Genomic DNA, 18,964 nt, shown 5'->3' with positions numbered 1-18,964 from the left:
CATCGTAGGGAGCGAGGGAAAACGGCTGGCTTATTTGAGCCTCGACCTCTTCTTGCCTTAACTCCGTTTTCCTTTCAAAACGCTATCCTCATCCGTCTTTTCCCTATACCGTCTTTCTGCTTCCCTGAACCGTCTTTCATCTTCCCTGAACCGTCTTTCCTCTTCCCTATGTTCATCCTCTCTGTGGTCCCTCCAGCGCCTGTAACTACGCTCTTCGTCCCTAGCAGCAGCATCAACTACAAACCGCGCAAGGGCCTCACCAGTCAAGCCCATGTCAGCACCCATGGCTTTCAACTTAGCGTATGGGTCTTGAGAAAGAGGAATAGATCTTCCTTTATCTTTATCCATGGAAGGACTGTCAGGGCTGAGGTCTTTTATTTGACCCTGGATCCACCCAGCCAAATCTGGCTTATCCCCATCAGGAGTGGGGTTGGAACCACTAGCCCTGTCCCTCTGGGACTTTGACTCGGGAATGGCGGCTGCAGCCATTTGTCGCCGAGTGGGCATTTTTTCCACCAAAAATTGGAGAAAATCAGATCAAAAACCAAACGAACAACCAACCAATCACACAAATGAACCAAACAGCAAAACAATCCCGCCTGAATAATGACCAATCCGTTCAATGGGTATTTCCATCCAATACAACTTCACCCGAAAATCTTTCAGGCTACACACAGCACAATTTTAATCAGATCATAGAACGTCAAATGGGAACAGGATATGTACACAGGTAACAGACAAAACGATTACACCCACCCCCCTCCCACTCTAACCTAACGTACCCCGCATCTCCACCAAATTGTCACGCTCTTTTAGAGAGCAGACTAGAAACCCGTGGCCAGCCCAGCACTAACCCCAGACAACACAAACACAGACTACAACAATTCAGGGTTCACATACATTTATTTAATCACACAGAGCTTGCCAAAAAATAACCACAACCCCGGCTGCAACAACACTTAAACAGAATGCATAAATAACACTCACAAAAAAAACAAAAAACAAAAAAAAACCCAGAGCTTTAAGACATGGAAACAAGCACAAAGTTGATGATGTAGTGACGATGAAGTAGTGACGACGACGACGAACAGTAAGTGACGACGACGAAGAACAGTGACGACGAAGAACAGCGACGACGAAGACGAAGAACAGTGACGACGAAGACGAAGAGACGAACACCCAGACAGCTGAGCGCCCAGCCAGAGAACGCTGGCGACGGAAGGCAGCGGCAGGCGGCAACAGCCAACGGAGGCCTGGACTAAATCAAAGGCAGGCAGAGGGGTTCCCGGGGAGACAGTGGAAGGGTAGGGAAGTCGATGGATGAACACGGAAAGTGGGAACGCTGAAAACACTTCCAGAAGAGGTACCACTACCCCAAGGCTGGAAGTACACACAGAACACAGAGACGAAGAGCACACGACCACTCGGAGGAAACTGATCCCCACTGACGAGCGTCAAGACGGGCAAACAGCCCTGAAGCACCCAAAGACTGGCACGGCTGCCTCTTCCGACAGTCGCGGGCGAAAAGCCCAGAATCTTGTCACTTGCTAACCAGGAAGAAGCTGATCTGAGACTGAGACAGACAGAATTTCGTGCAATCAGCGCAACCCACACTGCTCTCAAGCGAGATGGGGTGGGTGAACAAGGAGGGGGGTTAAGCACTCAACCGATTTGTCATGAGATGTGACGGGGGGGGGGGGGGGGGGGGGGCAGGCTTCGTTTTGCGTTATGGCTTCGTTTTGCGTTTATTTATAAAACTCCAAAAATCCTTTCAATTGTAGCAAAGACAATATTAGCACTGTCCAGACTGAAACTTATGTGGAAGTATATTAACATCGCCCTGAATCACAAGATCAACCTCCGACGTGCACTGGTCTATTCCAGAGGGAGAAAGAAAACAACCACCAAAAAAAACAAAAAAAAACCAACAAAAAAACGTTCGACTGACATTGCAAATGGACAAGAAACCCATTTGCAGAGATTCAGGCTTTGGCACGCAACCGACAGACCCGGAGGAATCGAGTGAACAGTTTTGTGCGGCGCCCCGGTGACTCTTCACAGAGCTGAGGGAGCAGAAGAAGATAAATCTCAGAGTTGCCTGCAGAAGTGCACGTCAGCGGAGTGCATTTCTGAAGTAAAACAACGCATCACATTTTGTCTTGTAATCAGCAGGTGGAAACGTCGAGCGTGAGGGTGGCAGCGACGAAAAAGAACGACTCACAAGAGATTTAAAGATTACTCTTTTAAAGTCCCAACTGGACTATGCCCCACGCAAAGCCAGACGAAATCACGTGATGATGCAGGACAAACAATAGAAACAGTAACAAACGGCCTCGTTTTCCTCCTTCGTTGAGGTCATCATCATCAACAACGTACTCATTTTCCTTATCCTTTTTTCCGATCTCTTATCCCACCTCCCTGTCCACCATCCAAAACTCTACACCAAACGTCGGAAGGAAAATAAAACCACCAGCAGAAACACTACAGTAGCCAGGAAACATAACAGCAGCCCACACCCCCTCAGCCAATGACATGAGACAGTCCGGCACGAGCTTCCTTTCACGCGCACCACCTTATCAGTCCCAGGGTACCGCTTGAACCTGAAATGGGAAACCCCAAAGCTGCTGAATTAATGAACTCACTGGTCTGTCCACCCTCCAAAATGTCGCTCCCTCTGGGGATATGAGGGGGAGGGGGTGACTACAAGGGTGGGTGTCAGGGTGAAGGAGAGGGGAGGAGACAGGAGGAAAGGGGATGGAGAACAGTTTTACTTTATTGACTCACTTGTGTAAACAAATTGAGTCTATGTTTTAACCCGGTGTTCGGTTGTCTGTGTGTGTGTGTGTCTTTGTGTCCGTGGTAAACATTAACATTGACATTTTCTCTGCAAATACTTTGTCAGTTGACACCAAATAAGGCGTAAAAATAGGAAAAATTCAGTTCTTTCCAGTCATCTTGTTTAAAACGATATTGCACCTCTGGGATGGGCACAAAAAATAAAAAATGAAGCCTAATTATATGCAAACTGCATTTACTGTTATATTTATATTTTTTGTATTATCTAAACTTGGCACTTTGATCTGATATTCTGACCCAACAAGAGCAGTCATTATCATTTTTTGTTCAAACAGGAACTTCTTTTGCTAAGCATGGAAGTTTTATTTATTTTGCAAACGTTTTGGTGCAGATTGTTAAAAAGGGAAATTACTCTGTAATTAATGCTAGAGGACTTAATTTGCTTTAAACTGATCTTTCTCATCTTAAACATTACATTTGGAAATTATACTCAATACATAAAAAGCTTGGATTAAAAAAAAAAGTATCACAAGTGAGTCTTGAAGGCCTTGCCTCTCTTTGTTTTTTGCTTGTACTGGCTTCAACTTCGATTCTCTATTTATTCCTTTCTTGTTAAAGCAAAGACAGAAATCGAACGGAGGCAATCATAATTAAAAAAAAAAATCTTTTGTTGCTTTAAGCCCATCCGAACATACACAGCCATAATCATCAAGGCTAAAAAGCAAAATGTCGAAGTTTAGAATCTGGAAAAGGACAAATTTTGAAAGACAAAATTAGGCACAAGTACAATTACATTCATTCACATAAACCCACGACATGCCTCTGACGTTGACCATTCTGTTAGTGTTTCGCCAGAAGATTTAAAAGAAACTGACATGAATATAAACATATATACGTATTACACCAAATTTTATGTGACAGGCACACAAAGCCCAGAAAATTGTCAACGGGCTGTTCTCATGTCCTAGGTGCAAAAAAAGAATGTCCCCCAATCAAGTCCAGAAAAAAATCAATACTTTCTAGAAAGAAAGAAAGAAAGGAAAAAAAAAAAAATATATATATATATATACACACATATACATACAAAGGTGAATGGACCAGCAAGACAGAAAATCAAAAGGACGACGGAATTTAAAAACAAAAGACAAAAGGTAGAAACAGTGAACGATACAAAAGCGGAAACATGTGGCACAGAATTTCCAGGAGACAGGGAAAATATCAAACTAGAAGAGTACCCGGCATTCCCACAGAGGGAATGAAGTCGATAGTCAGGTTGGCACTGCGGTTCAGTTGTGAACTGAACGACAGAAATAACTAGAGCAGAAAATCAATGCTTCACCCCGGCCATGGAGACTTACTCAGGAAAAAATAAGGACATAGAAATCAGTGGGTGAATGATACAGATACAGCCTAATACAGAACAATGTGGAATATTTTTGGAACATTGAAAAACAATTTAAACAGAAAGGAAAGTAACAAATCATCGGAATCATTAGATAGAAGGTTCTATATTAGGGTTGTTTTTTTGTTGTTGTTTGTTTGGTCTGTTGGGTTTTTTTTGTTTTTTGGGGGTGTGTTTTTTTTTTATTGGTTTTTTTTCCGGTTTTTTTCTGTACAAATAGCAGGATATATTTCACACGACGTTAGTATCATTGCATGAAGATACCATGGTCGGCGAAAAGAAACAGTGGCTTCTGCAACACTATATAAGACGAATCGAGATTTCTCGAATGTCTTTCTATCTTTGTGTGTGTGTCTTGTTAGCTGATGTGTAATATATGTTGATATATCTATTTCTATCTATTACCATGTTTCTTGTTGCAAATATTGCTTGAAAGGTGCAATCTTGACTCGACCCTCTGTCTCATTCTTTCTATTTAAAAGTCTGTCTATATATATGAGAGAGAGAGAGAGCATGAAAGATACTGCAGGACCTGTAGATTCTCATTTGTACTTAAATCATTTGTTTTTCATGTCTTGACGCTTATCCCTGACCATAAAGACTCATCAGGAATTCAACCCCCCACCTCCCCCCCCCCCCAAGTCTACTCATCCCTCTCTCCTCCTCTCGTCACCCCCCCACCCCCGCCACCATCCTCGCTTCTCCCTCCATCAGTTAATTCATAATTCAAGACTTGTGGACAAGTCCAAGTGTCAAGGTGTCAAAGGCATCATTATCTCCCCCACCATCACCTCCCCCACTCTCCTTCAGCTTCCCAAAAGGCCACAAGAGTTCATGGGGAATATCGAATCGTCGACCTTGAGGTCAGCTTTGAAACCTGATACAAGTTTCGTATCAACTGTCATTTCAGTACATGGGGTTATTGATATCGAAAGCTTTTTATGTGAAGATCATCCACCTACCCACTCACCCGACCGTACGATGCGATGCGATAAGACACGACTGTTACAGTACAATACGATACAATGTAGGATTTTTAACAGAAAGGTGACTGTGAAACTTGCAATTTGAAGAACATTTAAGTGAGCAGAAATCCAGCCATGTAGTGGAGAGACAGTGGGCAGAATGAGGGGAGAAGGGTGAGGGTGGGGACGAGACTCATTGGTGTGCGCGACTGTGTTAAGGGGAAGCAACTCACCTTCAATTAACGACATAATAATACAATAGTTGTGGCGCCTCTACAGGGCATGTTCTGTCTCTCTCTCTCTCCCCCCTGTGTGTGTGTGCGCGCGCGCGCGGCGTGTGTATGTATATCTCCGTTAGTACACTTGTGCATAGTTACTTTTTTTTCTCTTTTTTTTTTTTAGGAGCGTTTTTCTTTTCTCTATTAAATAGAATTTGACATCCCCATAATGCTTGTCTATAATTGTTTTACATTGTTTAGTGTAGACCAATGATCCAAAGATTATAAGAAAAATAAAATGATAAATGGAAAAAAGCAAACAAACAAAAAAACAAAAAAACCACGAAAGAAGCTGATGTAGAGGATATAAACTAGTCAAAGACAGCAACTGGGAGTCATTTAAATTCTCTTCAGCGAAGAGGACCATTTATTGTGACTGATATGACGGAGTTGCGTTCCCTGGGGACTCTTCACTGTCATGGAAACCAAAACAAAACACCAAAACTCAGAAAGACGTGTTTTTGTTGTTGATTAAAAACAAACAAAAACAAAAAACAAAAAAAAAGCTTGCAAACCATACCGAAAAAATCTCTTCGCAAAAAAAAAGATAAGACAATGTTAATAGCAATGCAGAGATGACGCGATGAAAGTGGCCTCATCCATGCCTCTCCGATTCTTAAAAATAACACACACACACACACACACACACACACACACACACACAGTTTAGTACATGCTCAGTGATGCGTCTGAACTTCCGAAGTCTTATGACACAAAAAGTCATGTTCCATTGCATGTGGTCAGGGTATGAAAAATGTAATGGGACAGAGTAATGTTCTCGGGGGTTGTTTGTTTTTTGGTTTTTTGTTTCGTTTTGTTTTGTTTTTTGTTTTGGTTTTTTTAACGTAAAGAAAAAAATCCACCAAATATAGAAAGAGAACAAACTTAAATGGACAGGAGATGCACGCAATGTCACGTGTGCCCATGTCTACTGAGATTTATTTCTAAAGCTAATTACGTCACACGTCTGGGTTTTGATTTTGATTTTTCTTTTTCTTTTTTTAACATATTCTTCGATTTCATTGATCAGTATTCCTGGGAAAAAAAAAAAAAAAGAAAGAAGAGAATCTGGGGTGTCGTCAAAAGCAGTGACTGAACTTTCAGAAATTCGATGTATTCTGGCATTCTGTGGGCAGACTCAGTCTCAAGACCTCATCAGCGCGTTTTGGTTTTTGCGAAGGTGAGTCAGTCATCTGCTGCCCTTTTTTTTAACAGCGGATGTGGTATTGCGTTCAGGATCAGTACAGTCCTCACGCCCTGACACCTTGAAACTGAAAGTGACATTCCCAACATCTGCATACTATCCGCAAAACTAAATTCATTTCTCAGTCGATCATGCGGGGTATGATATATCGTGATCGATAGAGGGTGTGTGATGAAAAATGAGAACAGAAAAGTTCATTATTCAATAAGTATTCGTTGAAAACGAGTTTTACCTACTTTAAACTTGAGAGCAACGTACTAGTACTGGGACCACACGTAAAAGAAACGATTTCATCACACTCACTGCACGTAAACCAGGGGAATTTCACTGTATGAGTTTGAAATTGGAAGGATACATAGGCACTAAGACAGACATGAATGCAGCAGAAGGAATTAGACAAACGGCCCTGTCAACTCAGTGCTCCTTTGCACCTAAAGCATCGAAGGTTATTGATGCTGTCAACCACTGGTGGCTAAACTATATTCACTTGTCTGCTGCTTGTATAATTCATTCATCTGCATAATCGTCATATGTCACACACAGTATGATAGTTCGATTTGTGCGCAGCTGTGACGACAGTCCAACCGTGACCCATGATGAGTCGCGCGCGCGCGCTGTGTGTGGGTGTGTGGAGAGGGGTGTTAAAGAGAACCAAACAATGAGGGGAGCATTTCAGACTTGAAATTCTGTGCCTGCGTCTTACTCAGTTCAGAAAAGAGCAATAGTTAGTGCATCCCATTTGCAGCAATTCGTTATTGAAGAGTGAGTGAAACGGTGAGCTTACGGTTAAAAAAAAAACGAACCGGTTTGCAAACAGATCACAGAACAGTGCCGTGAATCACTGGCATGCACGGTGAGGAGACGGTGCCTGTGCCGTGTATAACAGACTTATTTGTTAACTGTATTCTGTACTAGTTTCCCATCTCAGCAACTGAATGCATGCTTAGTGCGAAGATCGATCATAACATGCAGCAGGAAATATGCACTGGTAAAAAAACCAATTATAGCTTTAATCAAAGGTTGTAAAATACTGCGCCGGGTTCAAGAACAGGGCGGCCAATGCATGAGTGCACTATATATACAGGGTAAAACAGACACTGGCCACAAAAGCAAACACCGCACTGACTCCGACATTGTCACAGGTGTGGACAAACACTGTACAACTTCTACGAACACGAAGCCACAGCTCGGCCATTGTGACGATCCATCCGCTCACAACCCAAAACAGTATCATCGGCCGAGCATAAAAGTAAAATAGAAAACAATAAAAATTAAGTGGTTAGCGTCGTGGACTGACGGCTGGGAGGACGCGGGTTCGAATCCCGGCAGCGGAGGTGGGTCTTTCGGCCCGTGGCCGGCCGGCTCCAAACTCAGAATTGAGAGTGCTATTGGCTTAAATAGGGAGACTAGGACCACACACTGGTCGAGTGTCATCCACTTCACGGATGCGTCTTTGGGTGTGCTGCTCAAATTATCTGACCGGCCAACACTGAACTGGAAAAAAACAAAACAACCCCCCCCCCCCCCCCCAAAAAAAACAAAAAAAACGGTGACTGAACACACTAAGAGTGACTCAAATGCGATCCAGTCATTATTCTACCCCAGGCCGATCACTAAGATTTACAACACACACATACACACACAGAGGGATGGCACACGCCCACCCACTAGCACCCACCGGGCCCACTTAAATCACCGTTTACACTATTGTGTGTGTGCCAGTGTGTGTGTGTGTGTCAGTGTGTGTGCACTGCCACGCGCGCGTTGTGCCAGTGTGTGCGTGTGTCAGTGTGTGCCAGTGGATCTGGATCTGTACGTCGCCGAACCAGTTTTGGTTAGTACTGCGACGGAAAAACAGGGTCCGGCAGTGCGCGCGCGTTTGCTTGCATGCAAGCGCGTTTCAAGTGCCGCGATGGCGTACTTAATGCAGGTGTTCATATGCATGCATAACTTTTATCCTTCCAAAAATCTGGGAGGCGTGACCTGCGTCAGTATGAACTGTCATTTCAATATAATTGTTTCATAGCAGGCGCCTGTGGCCTATCTGCGCTCCAGCGGAAGCAAGACTGTCGTGTAAATAAGTGTGCACTGACGTGACGAGGTGTGTCACTGGCTCGCACTGCAGTGGGAGGCGGCAGGTAGACATTGGACACTATTGCACGACTCACACCTGCAGCCTTGCTCATACCTTGATTCTCACTCCAACCATGGTAAGTGTGAAGCTGTCACTTCTTCATCCATCTACAGCTATGTTATGGTGGCGATCTTTGTTTTAAACGGCCCAAACCGTTTATTTTTAAATTAGGTCGTGTGTATGAGACGAGCGTAGGCGGACTGTGAGAACTGTCCTACTGAGAAATATTTACGTACACGATCGCAAAATAATGTGCTGTTTATGTTATTAATGCATGTCAGCCTTTAAGTGGAACTGTGGAGCAGAAGTTGTGACTTGACTGCAAGTTGTACGGCTTTAGAATGCGTTATGGCAGAAAATTTAGGTAATTTCTTGGGATGTGCTTTGTCGAAAGTGGCACCGCACCACATACCTTGTTATAACCTTTGTGATCATCAATGTCGATCAACATCGACGCTCTGTGTGTGTGTGTGTGCAGGGGAGGGGGAAGGGTGACATATGTGATCAATGTGGGTGTGTCAGTGTGTACACAACAGGGAAATGTGTGTGTGTAGGGAAGGGGGAAGGTGACATGTGTAATCAATGTGGGCATGTTGGTGTGTATACAACAAGGATTAAATGTGTGTGTGTGTAGGGAAGGGTGACATGTGTAGTCAATGTGGGTGTGTCAGTATGTACACAACAGGGAAGTGTGTGTGTGCGTGTGTGTGTGTTGGGAAGGATGACATGTGTAAACTGTAATGAGTGTGGGTGTGTCAGTATGTACACAACAGGGAAGTGTGTGTGTATGTGTGTGTGTGTGTGTGTTCAGCATGTGTCACCAGGTCAGAAGGGTGGTGTGTGTGAAACTGTCAGCAAATGTGTGTGTGTGTAGTTTTGTTTGTGTGTGTGTGTGTGTACATGTGTACGTGTATGTGTGAGGAAGGGTCAATTTTTCGGATCATAAGGATAAAGTGTAGGGATTTTCCAGTCTCCACTATTTGTGTTGGTCACAAAGGAATCATTGGTTGGATGATGTTTCTCCACACCTGTGAATTGTATTGTACTGTGCTCTCCCTAGTATGCACTCGATTTCACATCATTTTGTGGAATTTTGGCAATGTATTCCTTCAGGCTATAAATTCAGTATATGTATCGCACTTATCAATGCGTTTTCCGTCTCCCTGTTCCATTTGGCATTGTCACTAGGATTGTTGCATTGCATCTTGACAGACTGTGACTGGCAAAACTTTAGAGTAAGTGATAGGAGCTGCAGACATAGGTGATATATGTGGACAGTTTGCTTTGTGTTGATTTGCAAAGTTTCTTTTTCTTCTGCGTTCGTGGGCTGCAACTCCTCCATTCACTGATATGTACACGAGTGGGCTTTATGTGGATATTACCATTTTCACCCTGCCATGTAGGCAGCCATACGCCGGCACATAATGGTGTGCATGCTGGGTATGTGCTTGTTTTTCCCTAACCCACAGAACACTGACATGGATAACAGGATCATTAACGTGCGAATTTGATCTTCTGTTTGTGTATACACACGAAGGGGGTTCAGGCACTAGCAGGTCTGCACATATGTTGACCTGGGAGATCGTAAAAATCTCCACCCTTTACCCACCAGGCGCTGTCACCAAGATTTGAACCAAGGACCCTCAGATTGAAAGTCCAACGTTTTAACCATTCGGCTATTGTGCTCGTCTCAAAGAAGGTTGATGAGAACAGTCAGGAGTGAGGATGTGGCTTCAAGGCTAGCACAGTACATAGTTCATGGTTTGGTAGTATTTGTATTTGTTCAAACATGTGAATTTATTTGTGCACGTTAAGTGCATATATATATATATATATATATATATATATATATATATATATATATATATATATATATAGCAAGCCTGTGTTCTTGACTGCATGCACTTGACCTAAAACCTATTATTTTTGGCTACTCATGTGTTTTCTGGTGAGCTCGCTCATCAAAGTGATTTGAGATAGGGCTGATTGGAAATACTCCACCAATTACAAAGGAGAAAAAAGAAAAGAAGTAAAAACTGAGATGGGCTGAAATACCAGCAGTCTCCATCCATACACACCTATTGAGTGATGTGAAGTTTGTTTTGTCAAGTGTTCCAAGCTGCATGCATAGTAACAGTTTAGTTCTCATGTTTATCAAAGACTGGTGGATATTTCATTATAAAACATATTTAAAATAGGTCCAAGAAGACAAACCAATCGCAGCAACAAAACAACCTTCACTAAAATAAAACAGGATTTTGTCATGCACTATTCCTCTGCATTACCCTCAGGTATGAGTGGACACTAGCAGGAGACAGTATTGACAGATCCCTCAATTAAGCCTGCCACGTTGAGGACAGTGTACACATGTGCTGATGAATTATTCACAGAATGGGCCAGACAGCGAGCCGGAGCACTACAGCCTTGGGCGACAAGCTTGTGTCTGGTCATCCAGTTATTTTGTGAATATTTTATAAATGTTTTATTACCAAAAATAAAGGTAGTGTTGAACTCGATGTGGTACTCATGAAAAGAGAAATGTTAGATTTAAAGTATAAACTGCAGAGGGCAGCATATGTTTCGGGGTTTAATCCCATAATGGCTTCAGTATTGCAAACAATTTGCTGTCTGCGCAACCTACCCAGTACCTGGCAGGGTTAAAGGAACATTTTGTTTTATATGAAAAAATCAAAGTATCAAAAGTTTTAAACAAACAAAAACATGCACTGTTTACCTGCAGAGCTGACAGTGTTGATTGTAGTCACAAGTTTCCATTGTTCATCCTTGGCCGAGGTCTTCAGGTGGGAAAAAGGTCTGGAGGGAGGCGTTGTGTACAGCACCTGAAGCCTGGAGATGAAGAAAGAACCATTGTCATTCTATGTCGAGGCAGTCTGGAGACCAAAAAAAAACAAAAACAAAAAAACAACCCTAAATGCATGCAAATTGCTGTCTGATTCAACAGGGAACAAAGTCCAGTTTTGAATGGCAGAAATAGGGAAAGGACTTTCATTGTCATGCCTTGATCAAAGGCTATGTCAGTTACTGGCACATTGCCTGCATCTCTGAATGTTCATCATGACCGGTCTAGAATATTGTTTTCAAGATCAGTATGATTGTCTCATTGTCCGAATGATGGAACAGTTAGATTATTGTTTAACGTTTTAAAGAACATTATTATAAATCATTCATGTGATGTATTGCTTATTGACATATTCTTCTCTTGTTCTGTTGCAGGCAAAACAACCACACAAGAAAGAAGGTAAGTCACTAAGTGAATGTGTGAAATGGTGAAGAATTGGTACTGCAAGCCTGGGGATATGAAGAATGATTCTATCATAATGAGTATGTGTTTTCATGTGAATTAACAATTGTGGATGACATTTGTGATTGGCCGGAAACAAAATTCCATGCAAACTTAGCGATCATGCTGTTCTCTTCTCTTTTTGAAATGATTATTTCTTCCCATTCATTTATTTACTCACAGAGAATTTAAAGGAAAACTTGCATCTAGACATTTGTCTTTGGGCATTCTGCACATCAAGGCAGGTCATATTGTGGACTTGATCAACGTCAAACCAACAGTGCACAGATTTCATCAAAATAGCACAGGGTCTCTATGGACCTTCCCAGCTACAGTACACTAAACAACATGCTGGCTAGAAGTTATGTTGATGGCCTGGATGTCATGGGAGCTGTTGTGTTTGTGTGTGTGTGTGTGTTGTGAAACTGTACAAATGCATGCATGTGTTCTGCTTATCGGATTGATGTTATATGTCTGTGTCTGTGTGTGCATATGTGCATATGTAATCCCGCTAAGGATGCTTTATGTGTTTGTGAACCACACATAACTATGTCATTGTGGGATAGGGTGATCTGAGATTGAAAATTATTATTTAACATGACAGCTTTATTTATTTATTTATTTTTTTTTTTTTAGACAAATGATCAGCACTGACTTCGTGACTGTGTGTGTCTGGGTGTGCACATGCGCATATGTAATCCTGCAAGGATGCTTTATGTGTTTGAGAACCAAATATAAGGTGTGTGTGTGTGTGTGTGTATATATATATATATATATATATATATATTTTTTTTTTTTTTTTTTTTTTAATTTAAGCACTCAGCAAATCAGTGTTTATGAGGTATATGTCACTGAGGGATGGGGCGGAATCTGAGATTGGAAATGATTATTTGAACATAATATAGCTTTTTTAAACTCGTTTCAAGACAAATGATATGCACACACTCCATCACAAGTTAGGTATGAAAGAGTGCTGACCACAGGGATGGTGGTGTGTGTACAGAGACTCTGGAAGGTTTTTAAACTTTGAGTGAAAAGCTTGAAGCAGTAACTAGCTTTTATTACCTTTTTTTTTTTTACCCTTGACTTGAAGTAGATGCAAACGTGGCAATACCCTTGAGATGACATCAGTGATTGGTGATGCTCAAAGCACCACAGTGTGATTGGATTTGATGTGTGTGTGCACAGAGCTGCAGGAGGCCTTCACCATGCACTGCTCCCAGGACAACACCATCAGCATCAACAAGCTGGGCGTAGTCATCCGCTCCATCGGCCGTGCACCCACTGAGGCCCAGCTCCTGACTCTGTCCAAGGAGTTTGAGAGCAGAGGTAATGGGGTGTGTGTGTGTGTGTGTGTGTACTCTGTGTGTGTGTGTGTACTCTGTGTGTGTATGTGTGTGTGTGACCCCACTGAGGCCCAGTTCCTGACTCTGTCCAAGAAGTTGGAGAGCAGAGGTAATGGTGTGTGTGTGTGTGTACTCTGTGTGTGTGTGCTCTGTGTGTGTGTGTGTGTACTCTGTGTGTGTGTGTGTACTCTGTGTGTGTATGTGTGTGTGTGACCCCACTGAGGCCCAGTTCCTGACTCTGTCCAAGAAGTTGGAGAGCAGAGGTAATGTCAGTGTGTGTGAGGAAGGGTGGGTGTTGGCAGTGTGTGTGGGTGTTGTCACTGTGTGTGGTGTGTGTGCATAAACATGCGTGCATGTGTGATTGCAAACATGTATGACAGGAAATGGAGAAAGTTTATAAAAACTGTGGGTTGTAAAATTAGACTATCTTTCGATAAGTGAGTCTAATTTTACAACCCACAGTTTTTATAATACTTTTCTCCATTTGGTGTTTTTATAAAATCAGCAGTCATTTTTCATTTTACCATATGTGACACAATTGACAGGGCTTCTGAAAATGCATGAATATGCATTCCTGAAGTTTTGAAAATTGAAAGGATGCATATCATATGATTGATTTACTGGGAAGTTCTGAAAATGAACAGAACAAACAAAAGAGTAAAACACGTATATCAGTGTTGGTCTGCCACAAAGTTGTTTCCCTATGCTACTTTTCGGACTAGAAACCTAGAGGATTTTGACGGGAAGGTACACCTTGCCTTTTGTATATGTGCATAGCAATGCAGATTTAATTTGAATGTGCAGCTTCAGACTAGAGTGACCCTTTGAAGGTAGTCTGAACCCCTAGAATCATGGTAAAGGAAACCCTGGGACCCCATAATTTCTGAATTTATCAGAAACCCTCCGTTAGTCTGTGTACATGTGTGTGTGAGTGGTTGAGCATGTGATGAGTTTGTGTGTGTGTTGCTATGTGTACATGGGGGGGGGGGGGTGGAATGGGTTGAAGGTTTAGGGGAATGGGGGCAGAGATGTATGCATTCAGTGTCGTTCTATCCTTGGAATCACAATGTGTCCCCATATATGGAGGATAAAAAGGATGGAGATCAATTTGATGTCTTATCACCTATGTTGGGATATGAAGGACTACAGTGTCATAGCAGTACATCATAACTAATCAGTGTAACAATTGATTTACTGCAAGACATCAAACACCATGAATTTCATGTACTGGTACTCCTGCTGTTTGCTTGATACACATAAAAGCTGTGGATGCAGAAGAAGAGGAAGAGGAAATCATTGTCTGAACAGTTGATTGAAAACCTGGTGAGGAGTGAATTGTTGCCCTCTGCCCATGGCTATCAAAGAAAGAAAGAGAAAGAAGGAAATCACTCCAATTGTTCATACTGCTCCCATTGTGCAGTGACTATCCATACAGTACATAACGTGGGTACATGGGAGATTTTTTTCATTCCATTGTGTAGAACTGAAAGCAGAATCTGGATAGTATGTACATGGGTACATGGGAGATTCTTTTTTTTTTCCACTGTGTAGAGCTGAAAGAATTATTATTCATGTCTTCCCTGTCACAGGCAAGAGATCAGAACTGAAAGAAGTATCATTCACAATGTCTTCCCTTTCACAGGAAAGAGACCAGAACTGAAAGAAGTATCATTCACAATGTCTTCCCTTTCACAGGAAAGAGACCAGAACTGAAAGGAAAATCTGGATTAGTACATGCAGGGGTACATGGGAGAATTTTTTTTTTTTTAACCGGTGTGTAGAACAGAAAGGAGGATCATTCATTATGTCCTCCCTGTCACAGGCAAGCGATCGCTGACGCTGCAAGAGGTGGACGCCATCATCACCAAGTACGACTTTGCCCCGGAGAGCTCAGACAACCTTCGGGAGGCGTTCCGCATCTTCGACAAGGAGGGCAATGGGATGATCAATACCACGGAGCTGCGCCATATCCTGACCAACCTGGGGGAGAAGCTGACAGAGGAGGAGGTGGACGAGATGATCCGGGAGGCCGACATCACCGGGGAGGGGCAGGTCAACTACAATGGTCAGTGCCTGGTGGTGGGGTCGCTGAGCTTGACCTCCAGATGTTTTGAATGTTTGTTTGGTTTTTTTTATTGAGGGTAAAACTGAAAGGATTAAGTGTCTATTCCCTGTGTCCTGACAAAAACAAAATTTAAAAAAAGCAGTAAGAGCAAAAAATGATAAACAGAAGTAGAAGGAAGAAGGAAATAAAGGAAGAGGTGGATGCTTGCAAGCATGTGTGTGGGTGTGGGGCATATTTTTTGCTTTTTTGATGTGATTGTTCATATTTGCAATTTGTATTGTCATGATGTGTGTATATACATATATATATATCTCTGTGTGTGTGTGCATCTGTGTGTGTATATATATATATGTATACAAAATCACATGTTAGTTCACATGTAAATGATAGAGTAGTGTGTGCTTTGTTTCAGACTTTGTGAAGGTGATGGAGAATGGTTTATGATGGGGCATGGCTGGAAGCAGTGCTCCTTCAGCGTGGGATCCAGAGCTGTGATGACAAACTACAACTACTACTACAGCACAGTGTGCAGAATCCTGGTCACTCTACATGGCGCCACAGTCACTGGCCACATTTTGTCTCATTGGGCGGGGGCCAGCACTTGGTTGGCTTGTGTTCCTTGTTTTCAGTTGTGTGTGAATTAAGCTAGGTCTCTCTCTCTTTCTCTGTTTGTGGCCTCTTTCTTTCTCTGAGTCTCTCCATTCTTCCATCTTTCTTTTCTCTCTCTCTCTCTCTCTCTCTCTCTCTCTCTCTCCTTTTCTTCTTCTTCTTCTTCTTCTTCTCCTCCTCTTCCCTTTCTTTCTCCCTTATTCTCTTCATTATTATTTTCTTCTTCCCTCTTGATCTGTTTTATTTCAAGATTCTCAGTCATGTTTGTATAGCCAATAGATTGAATAATGACTTTTAGAAGGGAAATGTTCCATGTGGATCACAATAAAACTGATCACTGCTAGAAATCCATATAACATGGAGTGTTAACTGTTATGATGAAATCCCTGACTGTTGGATCTTTTCCACCCGGTTTCATAATGGAAACTTTCCAAAACCCTTTCAGACTATGAAATTTTGTTAATCTTTATCCCCAATGTATTTTTTATGGAATTCCAAAACATTTCAAGACTCTTTTCCAAATTACTGGTTACACAGTTTCACTGTGACATATATAATGCAATTTACCTTGTCATTTATTTCTTGGTTTAGAAGCACTTTAAAATGGCAAGTCAATGATGCTGTGAACATCACAAAACAGCGTTTCACACACGTGTCAAAGTAAGCTGCTTGGGAATTTTCTTCGCTCAAACTTTAAAATGTGTGAGTTTGGATTTGTTGAGGTGTTGGTGTGGTCACATATTATTGGAAACATTTTTATTGTCCTCGGTGTAAGCTAGTAGATGCTGCACTATTTCATGTGGTGACTGGGTGTGTAGATGTGATATATACATGTAACATGTTTATATGGTGAGGTATGTCACATGTTTATATGGTGATCGGGTGTGTAGACTGTGATTCAGCGTGATTCATGTTATTGTATACATATCATTTACCATTCACTGATGCACATACTGATCAGGATTCAGGTGTGAACCCTTGAAGAAGGGTTTTCTCGCAGACACCATCTCTCTACCCCTTGTCTCTCAACCCTACCCCACCCCACTTTTAAGTTAAGTTTATTTTGTTATCAAAGATATCTTGAAGAATAAAAAAACCTTTACCCATTTTGTTTTTCTTTTACATCAGCATAATAATAAATGATAGTAAACAATTACGAAATGGCTCAAAATATCAGATTGAAGATGTTTCCAATATTTTATTTGGAAGTTCCACACAAACGGCTTTGATAGTGTACGTCTGCTTTCAGTTTTAGAAATACTTTGAGCTGTTATTCACCCTTGTTAGTGGTTGTTACTGTTGTTATCATCAAATGGTCTTTTTCCTATAATGCAATAATATCTGGTTATCATGATGATCTCAGAAATATTGTTACTACTTAAGCAGTTGCCATGAACAAGTCTGACTGACCCACTGACAGTTCATGAAGAAGTCACATGTTTTTCTTTTATAAATTGTGTTCACATCAGATTTGCATACAGAATATATACAAAAAAAAATTGAAGAAAATGTGAATTGAGTGTTACATTTTGTGAATGGCTTTTGAAGAGTTCACTAGTCTTCAGTTTGACTGTGTAAATTATTAACATACCCATATCCATACATGAAAATTATTTCTCTCTCTCTCTCTCTATGGTGCAGCTTCAGAGGTACCAAAAAGTGGTAAGCATATCCATCCACACATCTTCGACTGGAATTTCATACTGGAAATAAATCATTGATTAAATGACAAATTTATTTGAGAGGCAAGTGTAAATACTGCTGGCAGTAGATTCAGTATGCTGAAAATGATCAATGACAGACATGGTTTATTTCAATGCCAATAGGAAAATGCAAATAACAGTATCGCCATTTAGTTGACAGGTTTTTGTTTTATTTTGGGGGGGGTGATGTTGCTTTTTGTTTTTTAATCACATTAATGATTGCAGATCTGCATGTTGTAACATTTATTGTTTGATTCACTGGAAATTTTCACTGCAATGATAGATTTTGATGTTTTAAGACAGTGTCCTTATTTTTGCTAGTAATTTTATGCTTATTTCTGTTTTTATCAGTTTATTGATGTTTGGGTGTATATTAGAGTTGAAGATTTTAATGATTTGTTGATGTGGTGAGTAATGAACTTCAGAAAAATATTTGTATATTTGCAGTGTCCTGTGCACTCATGAAAACATTGTTATACAATACTATGAAATATGTTGGAGTTTTGACTTTGTATATCAGTTTGTTTGTAAATGTGTGTGTGTGTCTGGCCCTGGTCTCGCCCTTTCTCCCAAGTTTGACTGGAAAAATCAAACTGAGTGTCCAGACATTTAGATGAAACAATAAATGGGGGTCCCATGAGGAGCATGCTCTTGGTTCACTGGAAAAGAACCGATGGCAACATAAATGTTGTCTCCTGGCAACATTCTGTAGAAGAAATCCACCCTGATAGGTACACAAATACGCATGTGCTCAAGGCCTGACTAGCATGTAGGTACACAAATATATGCATGCGCTTCAGGCCTGGCTAGCATGTAGGTACACAAATATATGCATGCACTACAGGCCTGACTAGCATGTAGGTACACAAATATATACATGCGCAACAGGCCTGGCTAGCATGTAGGTTACACAAATATATGCATGCACTACAGGCCTGGCTAGCATGTAGGTACACAAATATATGCCTGCGCAACAGGCCTGGCTAGCATGTAGGTACACAAATATATGCCTGCGCAACAGGCCTGGCTAGCATGTAGGTACACAAATATATGCATGCGCAACAGGCCTGGCTAGCATGTAGGTACACAAATGTCTGGCTAGCATGCTGGATTATGCTGTTGTCAGGCATTTGCCTTGCAGATGTGGTACAGTATAGTATA

The 18,964-nt window shown here is 41.6% G+C and overlaps 1 protein-coding gene across 1 annotated transcript; it reads left to right on the top strand.

The window, feature by feature from the left end:
• The first annotated feature begins 8,706 nt into the window (after positions 1–8,706).
• LOC143281167 (neo-calmodulin-like) lies at positions 8,707–18,303 on the top strand. The gene is made up of 5 exons (XM_076586194.1): positions 8,707–8,855; positions 12,014–12,038; positions 13,269–13,409; positions 15,249–15,491; positions 15,904–18,303. Exons 1-5 carry the CDS (start codon positions 8,853–8,855, stop codon positions 15,933–15,935), a joined length of 444 nt encoding a protein of 147 aa, XP_076442309.1. The 5' UTR covers positions 8,707–8,852; the 3' UTR covers positions 15,936–18,303.
• The last annotated feature ends 661 nt before the right edge of the window (positions 18,304–18,964 follow it).

The sequence above is a fragment of the Babylonia areolata genome, chromosome 4, assembly GCF_041734735.1.
Source record: "Babylonia areolata isolate BAREFJ2019XMU chromosome 4, ASM4173473v1, whole genome shotgun sequence".
Classification (NCBI taxonomy): Eukaryota; Metazoa; Mollusca; class Gastropoda; order Neogastropoda; family Buccinidae; genus Babylonia; species Babylonia areolata.
Note: the sequence above shows the minus strand (reverse complement) of the source record. Positions and strands in the feature narration are given on the sequence as shown.